The 16589-nt window shown below is 46.5% G+C and overlaps 1 protein-coding gene across 1 annotated transcript in view; it reads right to left on the bottom strand.

The window, feature by feature from the left end:
* LOC309550283 (uncharacterized protein) overlaps window positions 1-16589 on the bottom strand; it is a 1519274-nt gene that overhangs the window by 65358 nt on the left and 1437327 nt on the right. The window contains 2 exon segments of the mRNA XM_082250688.1: window positions 5612-5753; window positions 5841-6047. Of these exon segments, the coding sequence (XP_082106814.1) occupies window positions 5612-5753; window positions 5841-6047 (349 nt within the window).

Raw genomic sequence — 16589 nt, 5'->3', positions numbered from 1 at the left:
CACAGAGGAACCCTTGAAATAAATTTCTGGTCTCGGGGAACCCTGGCTAAAAATGAAAAATCTACAACTCATGACACATTAGTGTGACAGTCAGACGACTCTTGTCATCATTGGGAAGAATTATCCCCCTTACAGATAGCTAAAAGGAACAATGGTGTCATTGGGAACTTATCTGAGAGGCAGAAATTGCCCAATGCTCAAGGAACCGCTAGCAACCTCAAGAGGAACCATGGTTGAGAAACCCTGGGCTAGATGTATGAACAAACAGCAATTAGGACATATTGATAAAAAGCCATGAGAGTCCATCAAAAACTCCATATAAAGCAAACCAGGCTGGCAGGAGTGTTTGAGCAAGAAGACAACTCTTGGGATGAAACACAAGAACCCACTAAGATACATTTTATTGTTACCTGCCTTTCCTTTAAATGTAAATCTTTGTATTACAGATGCATAATAAGAATAGAGTTTAGCTGAGATATAATATAAGCATTCATGAATAGAGCAAGCAAATTGATATAGTAATCCCAGCCTGACGAAGGAGGTTGATCCTCTGAAACGACGTTGCGGCCCGCCCTCTCCACAGTCTCAGCTGTCTCCTGCCGGCTTCCGTGGAGGAACCGGCAGTGTCTTGTGACGCTGCATCTGGCTTGCGGCTGTGTGCCGCGGATGTCCCCAGGAGGAGGAGGCACAGCGAGATCCCCTTCCCTCGGGATCTCTGGACCATCCACTCCTCATCCTCTATCCCTGGATCTGTGAACACACCTGTGGCTGGGTGCTTGCGTTCCAACCACCCCTCGGCACCCATCGTTGGGGATCCATGCATTTCACCTGAATGCTGATTCTTTTAAATGTAAGTGCATTGCAATAAATTTGTTTTTAATTTAAACACTACTCTGACCTGGCGCCCTTGTTTCATTTATTAGTAATCCCACCCATTGGAGGATGCCACCGCCTCTGTTGTACCTTCAGAAGCCCACTTCCAAAATGGCGTCACTACAGCCTGAAGAAGGAGCGCATGCTCCGTAAACACGTTGCTGAAACACAGAACATCCCATCCGGGAAGTGACGTCAAACCAACTGTGCTGTGCGTTCCACGAGTTCCGGAAGCGCCGGACACCACCAGCAAACCAGACTGCGGAGTCCCAAGCCTGATTCAGTTGGATTTGCTTCCACAGATGTTCATCTCCTTAGTTTCACATTATCCAGAGGACCACCCGGTCTCAATACCTCTGATGTGCCTGTTATGTTACCACCTTTGTAACATTCCCTTGTTTTTATTCACAATAAAGTTTATAAAGCTACACAAAGTGGGCGCTTGTGATTCATTCCAGTGTTCATCGCATGTGGATGCAAGGGGCATCCATTACCAGAACCATTTGGTTGTTTGGTGGCAGCCTGGAGGCGGCTCCTGCTCCTTCAACATCAGATCCAGCTGGGTCGCGGCGCAATGCGAGGCCGGATGTCATCCCCCAAGGGGGTCCCTGTAAAGTCTTCACACCTTGTCTTCAACACCATCAGGCGCAGGGATTGGTGAGCGGGCACCTGCCCATCTTCTCCCGATAGAGACACTGCATGCAGATAATGTCTTTATTTCTACCTAAACCTGTAGAACTTTGTGCCACATTTACACCTGGTCAAGCTGCTACAGTGTTCATCTTGTGCCAGAATATCACAGGCACACTTTGCATCCAATGCCTGCTGGGATACATCAGTCTAAAGCCCCGTACACACGATCAAATTATTGAACGATCTGTCGTCCGTTTTTTGTGGCATGCTAGTCTCATGTGGAAAGTGAAGAGGTTATTTTCATACTAATTTTCCCGTACGACAGAATTCTACTTCAGAAGTGATGTCATGTGTTGGATTGTTTTGTATGTGTTCTTTCGTCTCTGAGCATGCCTAGTCTTGCTCTTAAGATTTTTTTCAGACGAAAACTGTACTAATTAAAAGAAAATCGGACGTTGTGTTGACGTACGATAAAAATTTTATAGCCTGCACATCCAGTTTTTGTCGTCCGAAAATCCGTAATCGGCTGTCGAAAGCAACATACTAACAATCCAAAAATCTGCAGATCGGTCATTGGACGAAATTTCCCTTCCGATTTTCTTATCGTGTGTACGGGCCTTTAGTTGCTTTATTCTGCTATTCAGGACATCCTCTGACATAAATCACAAGTGCTAGCTGAAGATTCAAGGACTCCACTTCTTTAAAAGGGACCACATCTAACCTCCCCTCCTTACAAGGGTTTGATATTTAGAGTGCCAAGACCTTTTTCTATCTGAGACTCTACTTTTTAAAGGAGCAGGTTATAAAGTTTTACAAGTTAACCACTTGCCTACTGGGCACTTAAACCCCCCTTCCTGCCCAGGCCAATTTTCAGCTTTCAGCGCTGTTGCACTTTGAATGACAATTGCGCGGTCATGCAACACTGTACCCAAATTAATTTTTTATCATTTTGTTCAAACAAATAGAGCTTTCTTTTGGTGGTATTTGATCATTACTGGGGTTTTTTTTTTTTGTTTAACAAACACAAAAAAGACCGAAAATTTTGAAAAAAACAAAAAAACAAAAAACACAAAAAACAATTTTTATAGTTTGTTATAAAATTTTGCAAAAGGGGAATATTTCTCCTTCATTAATGTGCGCTGATGAGGCGGCACTGATAGGCTGCAATGATGGGCACTGAGAGGCGGCACTGGTGCGCATTGATAGGGAAGCACTGATGGGGACTGATAAGGTGGCACTGATGGGCGGCACCGAAGGGCACTGGTAGGTGGTGCTGAAGGGCACTAATAGGTATCACTCATGGGCACTGATGGGCACTAATAGGTGGCACTGATGGGCAATGATAGGCACTGGTGACACTTATAATGGGGCACTGATAGGTGGCACTGGTGAGCACTGATAGGTGGCACTGGTGGACACTGGTAGGTGGCACTGGTGGGCACAATTTGCCCTCTCCTCTTTGGGACCGATGTCCCTCTGACAGCAGCCGGCGATCATTTTCTTGACTGACAGTGTGAGGAGAAAAAAACAGCTGATCTCCGGCTGCTGTTTACTTCACATGATCGGCTGTCATTGGCTGACAGCTGATCATGTGGTAAGGAGGCAGGACTGCCCCCTTACTCTGATCTATTATCAGGCGAGTCTCATGGACTCGCTGATCACAGAACGAGCCGGCCCACTCTGCAGGGAGCGCGCAGGCCGCTTGTGTACGGGAGGACGTCAATGTACGCCCTCCCGGCAATTTAGGTCCGCGCTGTAGCCATCTTTCGGCTAAAGTGTGGGCGTCATGTAGTTAAGCTGTTTGTGTTGAATGTCATACGATAATATATTTTGCCTGGACCTGGGGGTTGAGGTACAGAAGGGAGTGGTCTGACATACCTAAAGGTCATTCCTCTGCCCTCCTGCCTGTTTACATAGGTTTCATATGTCTAAACAGGGTTTTGACCATATCTAATTGTTCTTCATATTCTGCCATCAGTTATTTGTTGCTATTATTGCCTCTACCTTCAGCAGTGCTTTTCATGAGGTAATGCTATAGAGGAAAAGCTTATGTCATTAAACTTTAATGTCTTTATTGCCTCAGTAAACAAAGTTCAACTGTTTTACTAGACTTGTGTGTGTTTCCAACTGTCTTTGTTACTGCTAAAGATGTCTGAACCCAGGGTGTCAGGGAACTTGCAGGGTCGGCGGAAACCAGTAGAGTACAGATTCAGCAAGCAGCCCTCACGGGGGTAGCTCTACATATACCATTACTCTGCTTTCATTACCCACACTTCCCCTGCATCCATTGAGGGATCCCTCTATACTTCCATTACCCATGGCAAATTCTCAGACGACATCTTCCTCTGCTTCTGCTAACTTTACCTCTATGCTCCCCTGTAGTGTTACTACTTTCCCACCAGCAGCACAATCTGGTCAGCATCCTGCAACCACATGCATGACCCCAGCATTTAAACTGAAAAAGAAACTGCTGACTCAAACATTGATCACCTAGTTCTTGATTCCATGTTGGCTGCCGACCGGGTTCAGTCTGCCTCCATGCTGCCTGCTGATGGGACCCAGTCTGCCTCCATACTGCCTGCTAATGGGGGTACAGTCCGCCACCAAGCTGATTGCCAATGGGTTTCAGTTCCCTGGCCCTCGAGGTCTGCTGTCAAGCCTGGCCCTCGAGGTCTGCTGTCAAGCCTGGCCCTCGAGGTCTGCTGTCAAGCCTGCTCTGGAGGTTTGCTGTCCACTGCCAGGCAAGAAACTGGTGGTCTGCTGTCTGCTGCCAAGCCTGCCTCTGGTGGTCTGCTGCCAACCCTGCCTCTGGTGGTCTGCTGTCAAGCCTGCCTCTGCTGGTCTGCTGTCAAGCCTGCCGCCAAGTTAACCTGTGAGAATCTGCTGCCAGCTGTCAAGTCGGATGGTGCTGGTTCCCTGGCCATTGCCCAGCCAAACTTTGCTGATTCCTGGGCCGCTGCTCAGCCAGACTTTACTGATTCCCTACCTGCTGCCCAGCTGGACTCTGTTGGCGGCAGGATACCCAGTCAGCTTCTGGACCCCGGCAGGGTGGCATGGTGGAGCAGTCAAGACATTGGATCATCACCTGCTAAGAGCTCTCAACTTCAGTGTTTTGCTTCCTGCCAGATACTGCTAGCCATTATCCTGTTCCTGCTCCTGCCCTGTACACTGTACCCTGTTCCCTGCTGACTTGTGCTTGCTCCCCTTTGTTTCTGATTTAAGTTTTGTTTTCCCCTTCCCATCTGCGCCCTGCACCTTCAGTTTTCCCTGCTTTTTAGTGTTCCTTATTTTGTATATACTTTGTTTTTAGCTGGGCTTTTGTTGTTAGTTACTAGTCAGGTATTCTGTCACTGGGTTTCTTTTGTTCACTTATATTTTTATGTTTGCTGTGTGCTGGTGTTTGGAAGGATTTTGTTTCACTGTAAATAAATCTCACTTAAAGCATACACAGTCTGGTCCCAGTCTCTTGAGTTTAGCCGCATAGATCTGGCCATCCCTGCTGCAGATTCCTGACATAGATGTCAGGAATACATAATGTACAATATAAATTATACAATGTAAGGGTCCAGACTCATAATTTTGGTATTCAGTAATCAGTGGAAGCTTAAATGTTTACATGAGACAAGTTGCAGAGGTCCCACACCGCTGCCTCCCATCTCCTGAGACTGCACTCAGTGACTTGGGTGTGAGACTATACAGACATATCCCTCCACCCGGCACAGCCAGCAAAAAAACAGAGTAAGTAACTGAGAGAATTGCTCTTTCGCAGTTCCTGCTAGATCCAGGCATGAGGTAGAAGACCCAAGGTACCTCTCCTAGGTGCTCAGGTTGAGCAATGCCTATGGTGAAAATTAACAATTTTCTGCCAGCTGAACCCCAGAATCTCCATAATTACAGTTTAGATACATGCAGATACTAGATACAGATGTGTCTGCAGCACAGAGAAGGAAGATTATCCCAGAGAATTAGATAAATACAGGACGGGAAACACAGCACAGGAAAGTGACCAGGGTATTACAGGCTGATATCACCCAGTCCCCACCCTACTCTGGACCAATTAGTGAGCAGTATGGGTGGAGGAATGTATTTAGTATTAATGACCCACCTGTGCTGATCTCTGTAGGAGTGTCCTCCTCTATAAATGTCCCCGTTATTCCATCCTCCTCCATAGACTGCTGATCATCCCTCACATACGTCTCTTCTTCTTCTGCTTTAACCTCAACTTTTATATCTATCGGATCTTCACCCTAAACCAAGAAAATGATGTGACATCACATAAAAAATCCACACATCATCTTCACAACTCCATGTTCTAGATGCTTTATCCCACCTACCTTGTAACAGTGAGGGATGGTGTGACCTTCCTGTGTGGAATCCTGGGAATATAGAAGACGGGGACATCTCTCTGGTGGGTTCCTGATACTGAGTAATTCCATCATATCCTTGTGTCCTTCTGAAAATTCCTCCATCACTCCATACTCCTCATCCTCCTCTTTATACTCTTCTTTAACAACAATATTATAATCCCCGAGGTTTCCACTCTGAATATATAATAAAACATTCATTGTAACAAACATGCTGCTTATAAATCAGAACTACCAAAAATTGTTCCTCATCTACCTGATGATGGTGAGGGATGGTGTGACCTTCCTGTATGGAATCCCGGGAATACAGAGGACAGGGACATCTCTCTGGTGGGTTCCCATTACTGGATCCATCTGTAGGAAACACACACACTGACTGAATACATTGTTTCTATGTGTTTATCAGATGATGGGGGATCTAGGTGAAGCCTCCGTACTGCTCTCTCCTTTACAATAAAGTCTTCTCTTACCCGGTGATGTGAGGGGCGGCTGATTCTCCATCATGACGTCCTTGTAGAGATCCTTGTGTCCTTCTAAATACTCCCACTCCTCCATGGAGAAATAGACAGTGACATCCTGACACCTTATAGGAACCTGACACACACAATGATACAGTCACCATCCAGACACATCCCTTGTCTGTTACTGGATAATGTCCCAGAATTCCCAGCACCGCTCACCTCTCCTGTCAGCAGCTCAGTGATCTCTCTGGTGACTTCCAGAATCTTCTTTTTTCTTTCTTTATTCTATTAGGGAGGGAGGTGGAGGCAATGTGATGGTCATCTGATCACCAGTCTTCACAGGAGCAAAACTCTAGATTGGAACATGAATAGTAAAATCAAGTGACATTCCCAGCTCGGGTTCAGGTCGCTCTCCCGTTCAGGTCTCCATTTTCATGCCAAGGAATCATTTGCCCGCACCCTTTTCAAGTTAACAGCTTGTAACAGGCATTCTGGCATCCTTTCACACAATGCTGGTCCAACAGTCCTGCTTTGCACGGGAGGATGCCAATGGTCCACCCACAGCTTAAGAGCATCAGAAAAAAAGAAAATAGACAGATGGAGGGGGATTGGGAGGAAGAACTGTGAGGTCAGTGTGATGTCATAGGATGAGTTGACTTAAGATGGAGGGAGATTAGCAGGGGCTGTGATGTCAGTGTAAGGATGTAACAGAGTGCAGAGATAATGAATAGAATGTAGCTTTAATTTAGCAACAAAGCAAAGTATTCGCTTCCATGTCAAGTGAGATGTGATCAGCGTGAACGCTGGAGTCCTCAGGAGCACAGTCCAGTGATTGACAGCCACCCTCTGTAAGCATAAAGCCTGCATTGGGATGTCAGGGGACTTTAGAAGCCACACAGCGTTCATAGGATGAGTTGACTCCAAACAAGCATACTGGATACAAGAAAACAACAAACATGGGTTGTTCTGATCAATGGAATTGGTTCTGGTCACTCAACCACTTTCTGAAGTCTGTCAGATACCGATAGGCAATGGCTTTGGATGGCGGGACATTGGGAGGAGGAGCTGTGAGGTCCTTTGGATGTCATAAAGACTCTCTGACTCTGGTTGAAGGGACATTGGAGGAAGAGCTGTGAAGTCAGTGTGATGTCATAGGATTCACTAACTCTGGAAGGAGGGACACTGGGAGGAGGAGCGGTGAGGTCAGTGTGATGTCATAGGATTCCTTGACTCTGGATGGAGGTACATTGGAAGGAGGAGCTGTGAGGTCAGTGTGATGTCATAGGATTCTCTGACTCTGGATAGATAGATATTGGAAGGAGGAGCTGTGAGATCAGTGTGATGTCATTAGGATTCCCTGACTCTACTTGGAGGGACATTGCGAGGAGGAGCTGTAAGGGGCACTCTGTGAGGTGTCTGTAAACACAGATTTATTTCTCCTGAGTGCGTCCCATCTCTCCTAAATTAAAAAATGAACGTTGTCTTTGGTCTTTGCCAGGACACATCATATTCCTGTGATCTCCGTGTACTCCGGAGACTTTACTCATCACATTTTAGGATGAATATCTGAGACTGGGATCATTATGGAAAAATTTGTTTCCAGGACACTTAGGCCAGCTATACCACGGGTGGCAGGAAAGAAATTCACAAAATTCCCCCATCAACACAGACAGCGCTGGCAGGGGAAGCAGCAATTTTCTTCTCCCGGCGGGTTAAGCCCTCTCCGTCAGGAGAAGACAGTGATTATCGCTAGTGGCTATAGCAGGCGTAAGCAATAAACGCAAAAGAATCGATCAACTTGGTACATTCAGCCTGCCCATTAACGGTTCGATTCTTGGGAGGTTCCTACTGAACAGGCCGAGTTTTGAACCGTGTATAGCCAGCTTTACTACAAATTACATTTTTCCCTCTTTCTTTCTATTTGAATCTTATAAAATAAAGAAATATATAGTCTAATCATCCCCTAACCCCCCCCCATCCCCCGCCACTAATATAAGTCATAAAATCCGTTAGTATAGACTGATGAGGGGAGAAGGTGATTGGTGGGAAACACATCGCCAAAATGAAGAGAATGTTTTGGCCTCGTAAATGGGGTTAATCTAGGTTTCCACAATATATATGTGTGTATCTTCATCTGGTGGAGATAAAAGACGTCACAGTGAATATGGAGGAAGAGGACGGACATGACGGGGTTACTGGGTGTAAATAGAAAATAAGATCTTATTACCTCCTCTGCTGCCTCTTCCAGCGATGTCTTCTCTCTACTTCCTCCCCACTCACCTTTAACCCGGAACTTACTATTTATACCTGACATCACTTCCTGTCTGTACCTGACATCACTTCCTGTCTGCATTCCATAGAGACTTTCTTTCTAGGTAGAAGTGAGATTACCACCTTGTGAAGTTTAGAAGAACTGCAGCCCTAAGAAACGTCTCATCTCATCTCAAACATCTCTTAAGCCCTGTTCACACCTGAGCGTATTTCAGCTCGTAAAACGCTCATCTCCTCTAAAGTCTCAAAGCGCCCAACAAGCAAAGTCCCATTCATTTGAATGGCCCCTGTTCACATCTGAGCATTTTGTCTCCTGAAGCAATACGCCTGAAGCTCAAAAAAGTACATGAGCTTCTTTTTTGGCTTATTACCAGCGTTATTGTTAGATGTCAATGCATGCCTCCAAAAACCTGCAAAGAACGCCTGAAAAAAGCTCAAATAAACGCCTGTAAAAAGCCCAAAAAAAAACGCCTGAAAAAAGCCCAAAAAAACACCTGAAAATGATACGCTCAGGTGTGAATGGAGCCATAGAGTGAACACGGCCTTGTGCTGTGTGTATGTACTGTATATTCTTATAGATGGGTCATCTCCACTCCCACCAAGGGGGATAGAAATATATTACTGCCTAGTCCAGCCTTTCTAAGTCAGGGTTCCTCCAAAGATTTTTAGGGGTTCCTAGAGAAAACATTTTGGGTTTATCTGTAATATCAATTTCTTGGAGTACATCACAGGACACAGAGCATCTTCTTAATTCTTTATTACCATTGGTATTCACGACCTACAAATGATTGAACACAAAAAAAGAGCTCCTAGTGCATATCCCTGCCAAGGTAAGCAGGACATTAGTTTTGTAGCAAGCCATAGACCATAACACAGAGAGGAGGGATCTCTGTGTGCCGTGATGTACTCCAAAAAAAGGATTATACAGGTAAACCAAAAAATATTATTTATCATACATCACGGTACATAGAGCGTCTTCTTAATTCTTTACCAGCAAGGTTATGAACCACCTACAGGTGGTTGGACACTGATAGAAAAAGGACATGAAGTCCCCTCCTGGTACATAACTCCTTTTCATTTGTGTAGCAAGTCATAGAACATAACATGGAGGAGAGGGATCTCTGTGTCCTGTGATGTACTCCAACAGGGCTGCCATCAGGGGGGTACAGCCTATACAAGTGTAAGGGGCCCGGGCATCCTGAGGGGTCAGTCCTTCAGTATGTCTGGGCCTCAAGTTGTCACCTCCCCTTTGTTATTTTCCTCCTCCACTAGTCCCGACTCCCATTGGTGCCGCAGCTGACTCCTGACTCCCAGCCAGTGGCGGGGTGTTCTGTTTGGGGGGTGTCAGCCAGTGCGCTCAAGGGGCTCGGAAATGAGTGCCCACCCCCTGAAAACCATTGTCTCAATCCACCTGCTCCTTTCCACCCCCTCCTTTGATGGCCGCTGAGCTGCTCCATTCTCCTGACCATCCCTGGGCTCAGTGTGCAGTGACAGGCAGCTTGGGAGATACGGCTGTCCTGGAATGAGGGGATCCCCAGACATCTCCTTCCTCTCCAGCATCTGTGAAGGGGGTGTGGTAAGGGGGTGGGAATTAAGGAGCCGACAGCCACATTGAGAGAAGCCGCTGACTAAGAGCCCCTGGGGACCATCCACATGAGCACTGTGATCAGACCCTGCCCCCCCTCATTCTCCCTGCCCTCTCTCCATTCTCACTCTCTCTCTCCCTGCCCCCTCTCCTCTCTCTCTCTCCATGCCCTCTCTATCTCCCCTTGCCCTCCACTCTCTCTTTCTGCCCCCTCTCTCTCTCCCTGCCCTCTCTCCTCTCCATGCCCTCTCTACTCTCTCTGTGTCCCTGCCTCCCTCTCTCTCTTCCTGCACTCTCTCTGTCTCTGCCCCCTCCTCTCTCTGTCCCTGCCCCCTCTCTCTTCCTGACCCCCCTCTCTCTCTCCATGACCTCTCTCCTCTCTCTCTCTCCCTGCCCCCCCCCTCTCTCTCTCTCTCCCTGCCCTCCACTCTCTCTCCATGCCCTTTCTCTCTGTCCCTGCCCCCTTTCTCTCCCTGAACTCCCCCCTCTCTCTCTCCATGCCCTCTCTCCTCTCTCTCTCCCTGCCCCCCTTTCTCTATCCCCCTACCAGCACTGGAAATAGCTTTACCCCAGTCTGTTTATTAAACTCCTTCCTTCCCATCATCCACCTACAGATGTGATGTATAATAGTATAACAGAATGACTTTATTACCTTTATCCACTTAAAGGGATAATAAACCCCAAAGCAAACATTTATTATATTGCAGCTTACCAATTCTTAGATGTGGTAGTCGCATTTGTTTTCCTTTTTAGGTTTTCTTTCTTTTATTTTCACCTGGTGATCCTGCTAGTAAGTCTGTTGTTTTTCAAAAGGACGAGCTGTCTTGGAGACTGCTATCTAAAGGTGTCTCTGTTGCTCCTTCATCCAGCGTGGAGGGACTCTAATACTGGAGGTGTGCTACTGACCAGATCACCAGGGGAAAACAGAAAATAAAAAGTAGAATGCAGCCACCACATCTAAGTATTGGTAAGCTGTAAATTGTATTCTTTCCCATCCACAGCAGATTCAATGGGACGGCCAGTAGGTGGACCCTGGAGAATGTTAGTGGTCAGGCCCAAGGGGCCCAGTCCTAAAGCTGTGTAAGGGGCCCCAAAATTTGTGATGGCTGCCCTTTTAACTCCAAGTCCTTTTAATCCATTAGCTTGAGCAATAAACTGATGTGGTAAACAGAAAAAAAAAAGGCTTTGGAAACCATGAGGCCAAAAAACCAACATAGCACAAGGGAAAAGAAAACAGAAAAGGCCCCTTATAGAAAAGGACAGCCAGTTCGAAAGCCCTGTGAACCAAAGTAACAGCAACCAGAACACACAAACTTCCATGTCAAAGAAAAAAAAGAAATAATTGGAAGATCCTGAATAGGCTCAAATAGAGAACTCTGGAAAAACAAAAAGGCCCAAATTGAGATCCCACAGAGCAAATGGCAGGCTGACTGGATGAACAAAGTGTATGACGCCTAGTACAAAGGTATGCACAAAGACATTGAAAAGCAGTCAGCCTCTGAAAAAGGAGTCACCCAAAGTTGAAATCTATACTGTGATGGTACTAAAGGCCAAACACAAATCATTCCCTCTTTGGAGGAATCCAAGATATGGTCTACAACCCACTGGCAAGGGGGAAACCTCCTAGGTCAACACCACGTAACACGATTGCCAAGACATGTTGGAATTTTCCTTGACCTAGCCTTCAAAAGAGCAGGAACAACAAAATGCCTGGAAACCCCTGTCTCTTAAAAACTTATTGGGTGAAATAGCCAATATGGTGTGCCCCTTGCCATAATAAGGCTGGAAAAATCAGGCCTTGCATCAGCAGGGTTTGACTATACAAAAATCCAGAGACAGTACACTGACAATTCACAATGTTCTCCTAGACCAGGGGTCTTCAAACCATGGCCCTCCAGTTGTTCAGGAACTGCAATTCCCATCATGCCTAGTCATGTCTGTGAATGTCAGTTTTACAATGCCTCATGGGATGTGTAATTCCGCAACAGCTGGAGGGCCGTAGTCTGTCCTAGACCAAGTCAGAATGACCAAAAGCACAGGAGTTCCTTTCACCCAAATCCCATAGAGCAAACAAGGGAAGGCAGAAGCAGGGATAACTGATCCCACAACATTGCCAGACGCATAAAGAACCCTGGTCCTCAGACAAACTTGCCCAGTTCCGTATTAAACATTGACACTTGAAAATCACATCTAGAGAGACACACTATTGACAGGGCTCCTGAACACCTCCAGATGAAGAGCCCATTCTTTCAGAGACAAATGCTGATGACTGGGAAGACCCCGCCAGGCAAACTACCATTTATGGAGGGTGAGCAACTTCCAGAGCATAAACATGAAGTTCCGTCCAAGACAGAGTAAAATTCCCTTCCTTATGGGCCACCCAATTTCTTGGGCTTCGTTAATGACTCACATGGGTCACAACTGTGGTGTTATTTAAGTGGACCCCCACAGGGACCTTAAGCCTTGTCAATCAATGCAGGAGAACAAGACTAAGCATCCCCATCGTTAGGGCATTGATAAGCAACAACCTCACCCACAGCCAGAACCCTAATAAACCTCTGGGAACCATGAACAGGTCAAACGATAGGGCCATAAATGGAAGATGACATTCCCCCACCATAAACTGCATTGCCCTCTAGAAAGGAAGAGCCCCCTTCATGTCCACTGATGCTAGAAAGACCCCCATCTGCACAAGGTGCACTAATTCCCTCCAGAACTTCCACACATGAAAAGACCTGTCAAAATGAATCAGATCAGCAATGGCCATCTGGTCTTGGAACCATAGGAGCTTTGATGATAAACATGGCATCTCTTGCAGTCTTGAATTAACTCTTCCTGTAACAAAGGAGGATCACAGGTTTGTGAAGGAGCACATATCTTGTGTAGAATCAAAGAAAAAACATGAAGCATGAAGTCAAAAGGGGAAATCCTAACTGGTAGTTGTGAACTGCCATGCTGCAGACCACTCAATTGCTTTTATGCCCTGCCAATCTCTGCAAAAGGCCTGTAAAAAAAAATTACCACCCAGCGAGTGAGGGGCCACTTCAAGTGAGGAGGTCATGGTCTCTTGTTTAGCAGGCATGGACTCAGGTTCGTAATGGAACTGCGGACTGCTGCTGAAAGTTCAATGTTGGAAAGCAGCAAGAGAAACATCTCATTGAATTAGAAGGGGTGACAATTTGTTGGAACCAGCAGCTTGCCCTACTCCCTGTCAACACCAGAGTGCTTATCAGTGGCGGCTGGTGCTCAAAATTTTTGGACCAGCGTCCCTTCAATGCAGAGACCAGCGTGCCCCCTTCAATGCAGAGATCATCGTGCCCCCTTCAATGCAGAGACCAGTGTGCCCCTTTCAATGCAGAGATCAGCGTGCCCCCTTCAATGCAGAGATCAGCGTGTCCCCTTCAATGCAGAGATCAGCGTGCCCCCTTTCAATGCAGAGATCAGCGTGGCAAGCCCCCCCCCCCCGAGACAGGTGCACTTACCTGTAGCGGCGGCTTCTCTTCAGTCCCCACGTCTCCTCGAGTCCTCAGTCCTCCTGCCTCCTCCTCGGCCAATGGCATGGGGTTTGCCTTTCGGCCAATCAGGAAGCGGGTCTCGTACTCGCTTCCTGATTGTCCAGGAGGAGGATCCGTGTGACAATAGCGAATTTTCATTCGCTATTGTCACACAATGGGTGGGCTCGGGGCGCACTGCTCTGCGCCCCATGTCCACCCTTTGCTGAAGCCTATTAGAGCCTCTGGCTCTAATCAGGTGATTAAAAAAAAAAAAACCCATTGAACTCCATGCGTCCGGCCCCCCCCGACGCACCAGCCGCCACTGGTGCCTATAACTCCTGATAACTCCTCCTCCTCCTTTGTCTAGACCAGGACAGGTCCAAACAAAATGTTCTGTTTGAAGGAAAAAAGCACCACATGCTTCTATCCGGAAAACTGGAAAGAAAAAAATAGAACAACACGGACAAGGTATCCACTCAAATTTGTTTAGCACCCGCCTAGGTAGGTGCTAGTGAGAGAGTATAGTTTCTGGCTCTGTCTGCCAATCAGAGGAGCTGCAGGCAAATCTCTATTGCTCTCTGCCTACCAGAGAGCAGGATCTGTTAGTGAGGTCTGCAAATTGTGCTCAATATGCAATTCATTCTGTCTAGAGAGTGTTTCACACTGGTCCAAATAGAGGCATGTTGGACAGTGGGAGCAAACCTGACCAATGGATGCATAGGCTTTAATACAGTCCTGGTGATTGGGAGAGACAGGCTGTTTCGGTGCAATCTGGGATACTGTATAAAAGCCAGGAGCACATGTGCTGCTGGGTCTTTGGCTGGAGAGCAGAGTCCCGGAGAAAGGGTGGCAGCTGCCTCCTACTCTGTAGCAGTGGCACGTGGCCTCAGGAGGTCATCCTGAGGGCCAGAGGAATGGAGCTTAACCCAGAGGTCCAGGAGAGCTGACTGACGGGGAGACACTGGAGTCCCTGGAAAAACAGTATCGTGAGTACAGGGGATCATGTCAAGGGGCCTGACCTGAGGGGGCCACTTCAGGAGTAGGATAGTCAGAGGACGGGTGTCAGCAGCCAAGAAAGAGGATACTAAGGAGAGTGTCCTGAAGATAAACTTAGTTCATCAAGTCATCTGGAAAAGAGACTTAAAGGTAAATTCACCTCAGTGGCAAGGTGGATCAACAGCCTGGCTGTACCAGAAGATAGAAGTCCTCAAAACTTGTGCATAGTTTATTTGGAGTATCCCACTATTCCCTTCTCCCATCCCTAATTTATCAATAAAACACAAAAGAAACTACATACCCCTGGACTGTTTATTGAATGAGCCAAGAAGGAAAGTGAGAGACTGGTAATGTCAAGGTTGCTAATGGTAACCCAGGGGAACCCGTAAGTGTAAAATCCAAAATTCCTCAAGGGGGCAGTGCTACATTTATATCCCCACTAAAGGAATCCTCCATTGGACAGACATGGAGCCCATACCTTGGCGCTGTGTCAGACTCCTATAGCCTTAACCGCCACTTTCAGATCTGCTTATATTATGTTGAAAAAGATGTGTCAAAAAACAAACCTCCAGGTGGTTGTTGGAAGCATCCTTAAGACCAGAACAGTGTCCTCCGGCATGGCAGGTTCTGATTGAGATAAAAGATTTCAGGCTCTACTGGGAGTGAATTCCCTTTCCCTGGGGCATTGCCAGATGAATCTCTGCAGTGGAGTGAACACCTCTTCCAGTTGAGCCCATTCCGCATAGTAGACATCAATAAGGTGAGGAAAAGGGATTGGATGGCTGCACACCCATATGATGCATACAAAAAATTATTGAAAAAACATCAATAAAAATATGACACAATTAGCATATCAGCAGGAAAGAAGGGAGGTTGACGTGTTTCACATGTTAAACATGCTTTGTTAAAACCAGGTGGTTTTGTGTCTGCAGCAGTGACAGGGTATGCACCCCATACTACAGGCTTGGAAGTAGGCACCAGAGCCGCTCCGTGAGGACGTCAATAGACTAAACTAGTAGGGCGGGGCCAAGACTTTGAACGCACTGCACATGTCGGATCCGTCTCATGGTCACAGCCGGAGACGAGCGACTCCTACATACAAGAGAGAGATACAGGGATCGTTGCTCATATTTTTTATTACACTTTAACCCTTAGTGTCAGGATGACACTGGCATAATGTAAGTGTAACTTTTATTGAATAATGTTTATATGTTGTTTGGAAATACGCTATGTGGATTCATTTTCCTCCTTATATGACAAAACTGAAGGGAAAATGCCCCAAGAACAAGCAGGAACTGAAGACAGTTGCAGTAGAGGCCTGGCAGAGCATCACCAGGGATGAAACCCAGCGTCTGGTGATGTCTATGCGTTCCAGACTTCAGGCTGTAATTGACTGCAAAGGATTTGCAACCAAGTATTAAAAAGTGAAAGTTTGATTTATGATTGTTAATCTGGCCCATTACTTTTGGTCCCTTAAAAAGTGGGAGGCACATATACAAACTGTTGTAATTCCTACACCTTTCACCTGATTTGGATGTAAATACCCTCAAATTAAAGCTCAAAGTCTGCAGTTAAAGCACATCTTGTTTGTTTCATTTCAAATCCATTGTGGTGGTGTATAGAGCCAAAAAGATTTGAATTGTGTCGATGTCCCAATATTTATGGACCGGACTGTAGTTGGGGAACTATTCACCCCTCCCTTCCTCTGCCACCATACATGGACCCTAACTTAAGCCCCGTACACACGCAACAAATTTCCGCCGACCGGTCGTCCGTCTTTTGTCCAGAGTGGTGTCTGTTGGTTGGAATGTGCTCTAGACTGCACACGAATTTTCCCGCACGACAGAATTCTACTTCAGAAGTGATGTCATGTGTTGGATTGCTTTGTATGTGTTCTTTCATCTCTGAGCAT

The sequence above is a fragment of the Pelophylax lessonae genome (genome assembly GCF_965119305.1).
Source record: "Pelophylax lessonae genome assembly, chromosome: 3".
Taxonomy (NCBI): domain Eukaryota; kingdom Metazoa; phylum Chordata; class Amphibia; order Anura; family Ranidae; genus Pelophylax; species Pelophylax lessonae.
The sequence above is the reverse complement of the archived record's forward strand: the minus strand, read 5'-3'. Positions and strand labels throughout refer to the sequence as shown.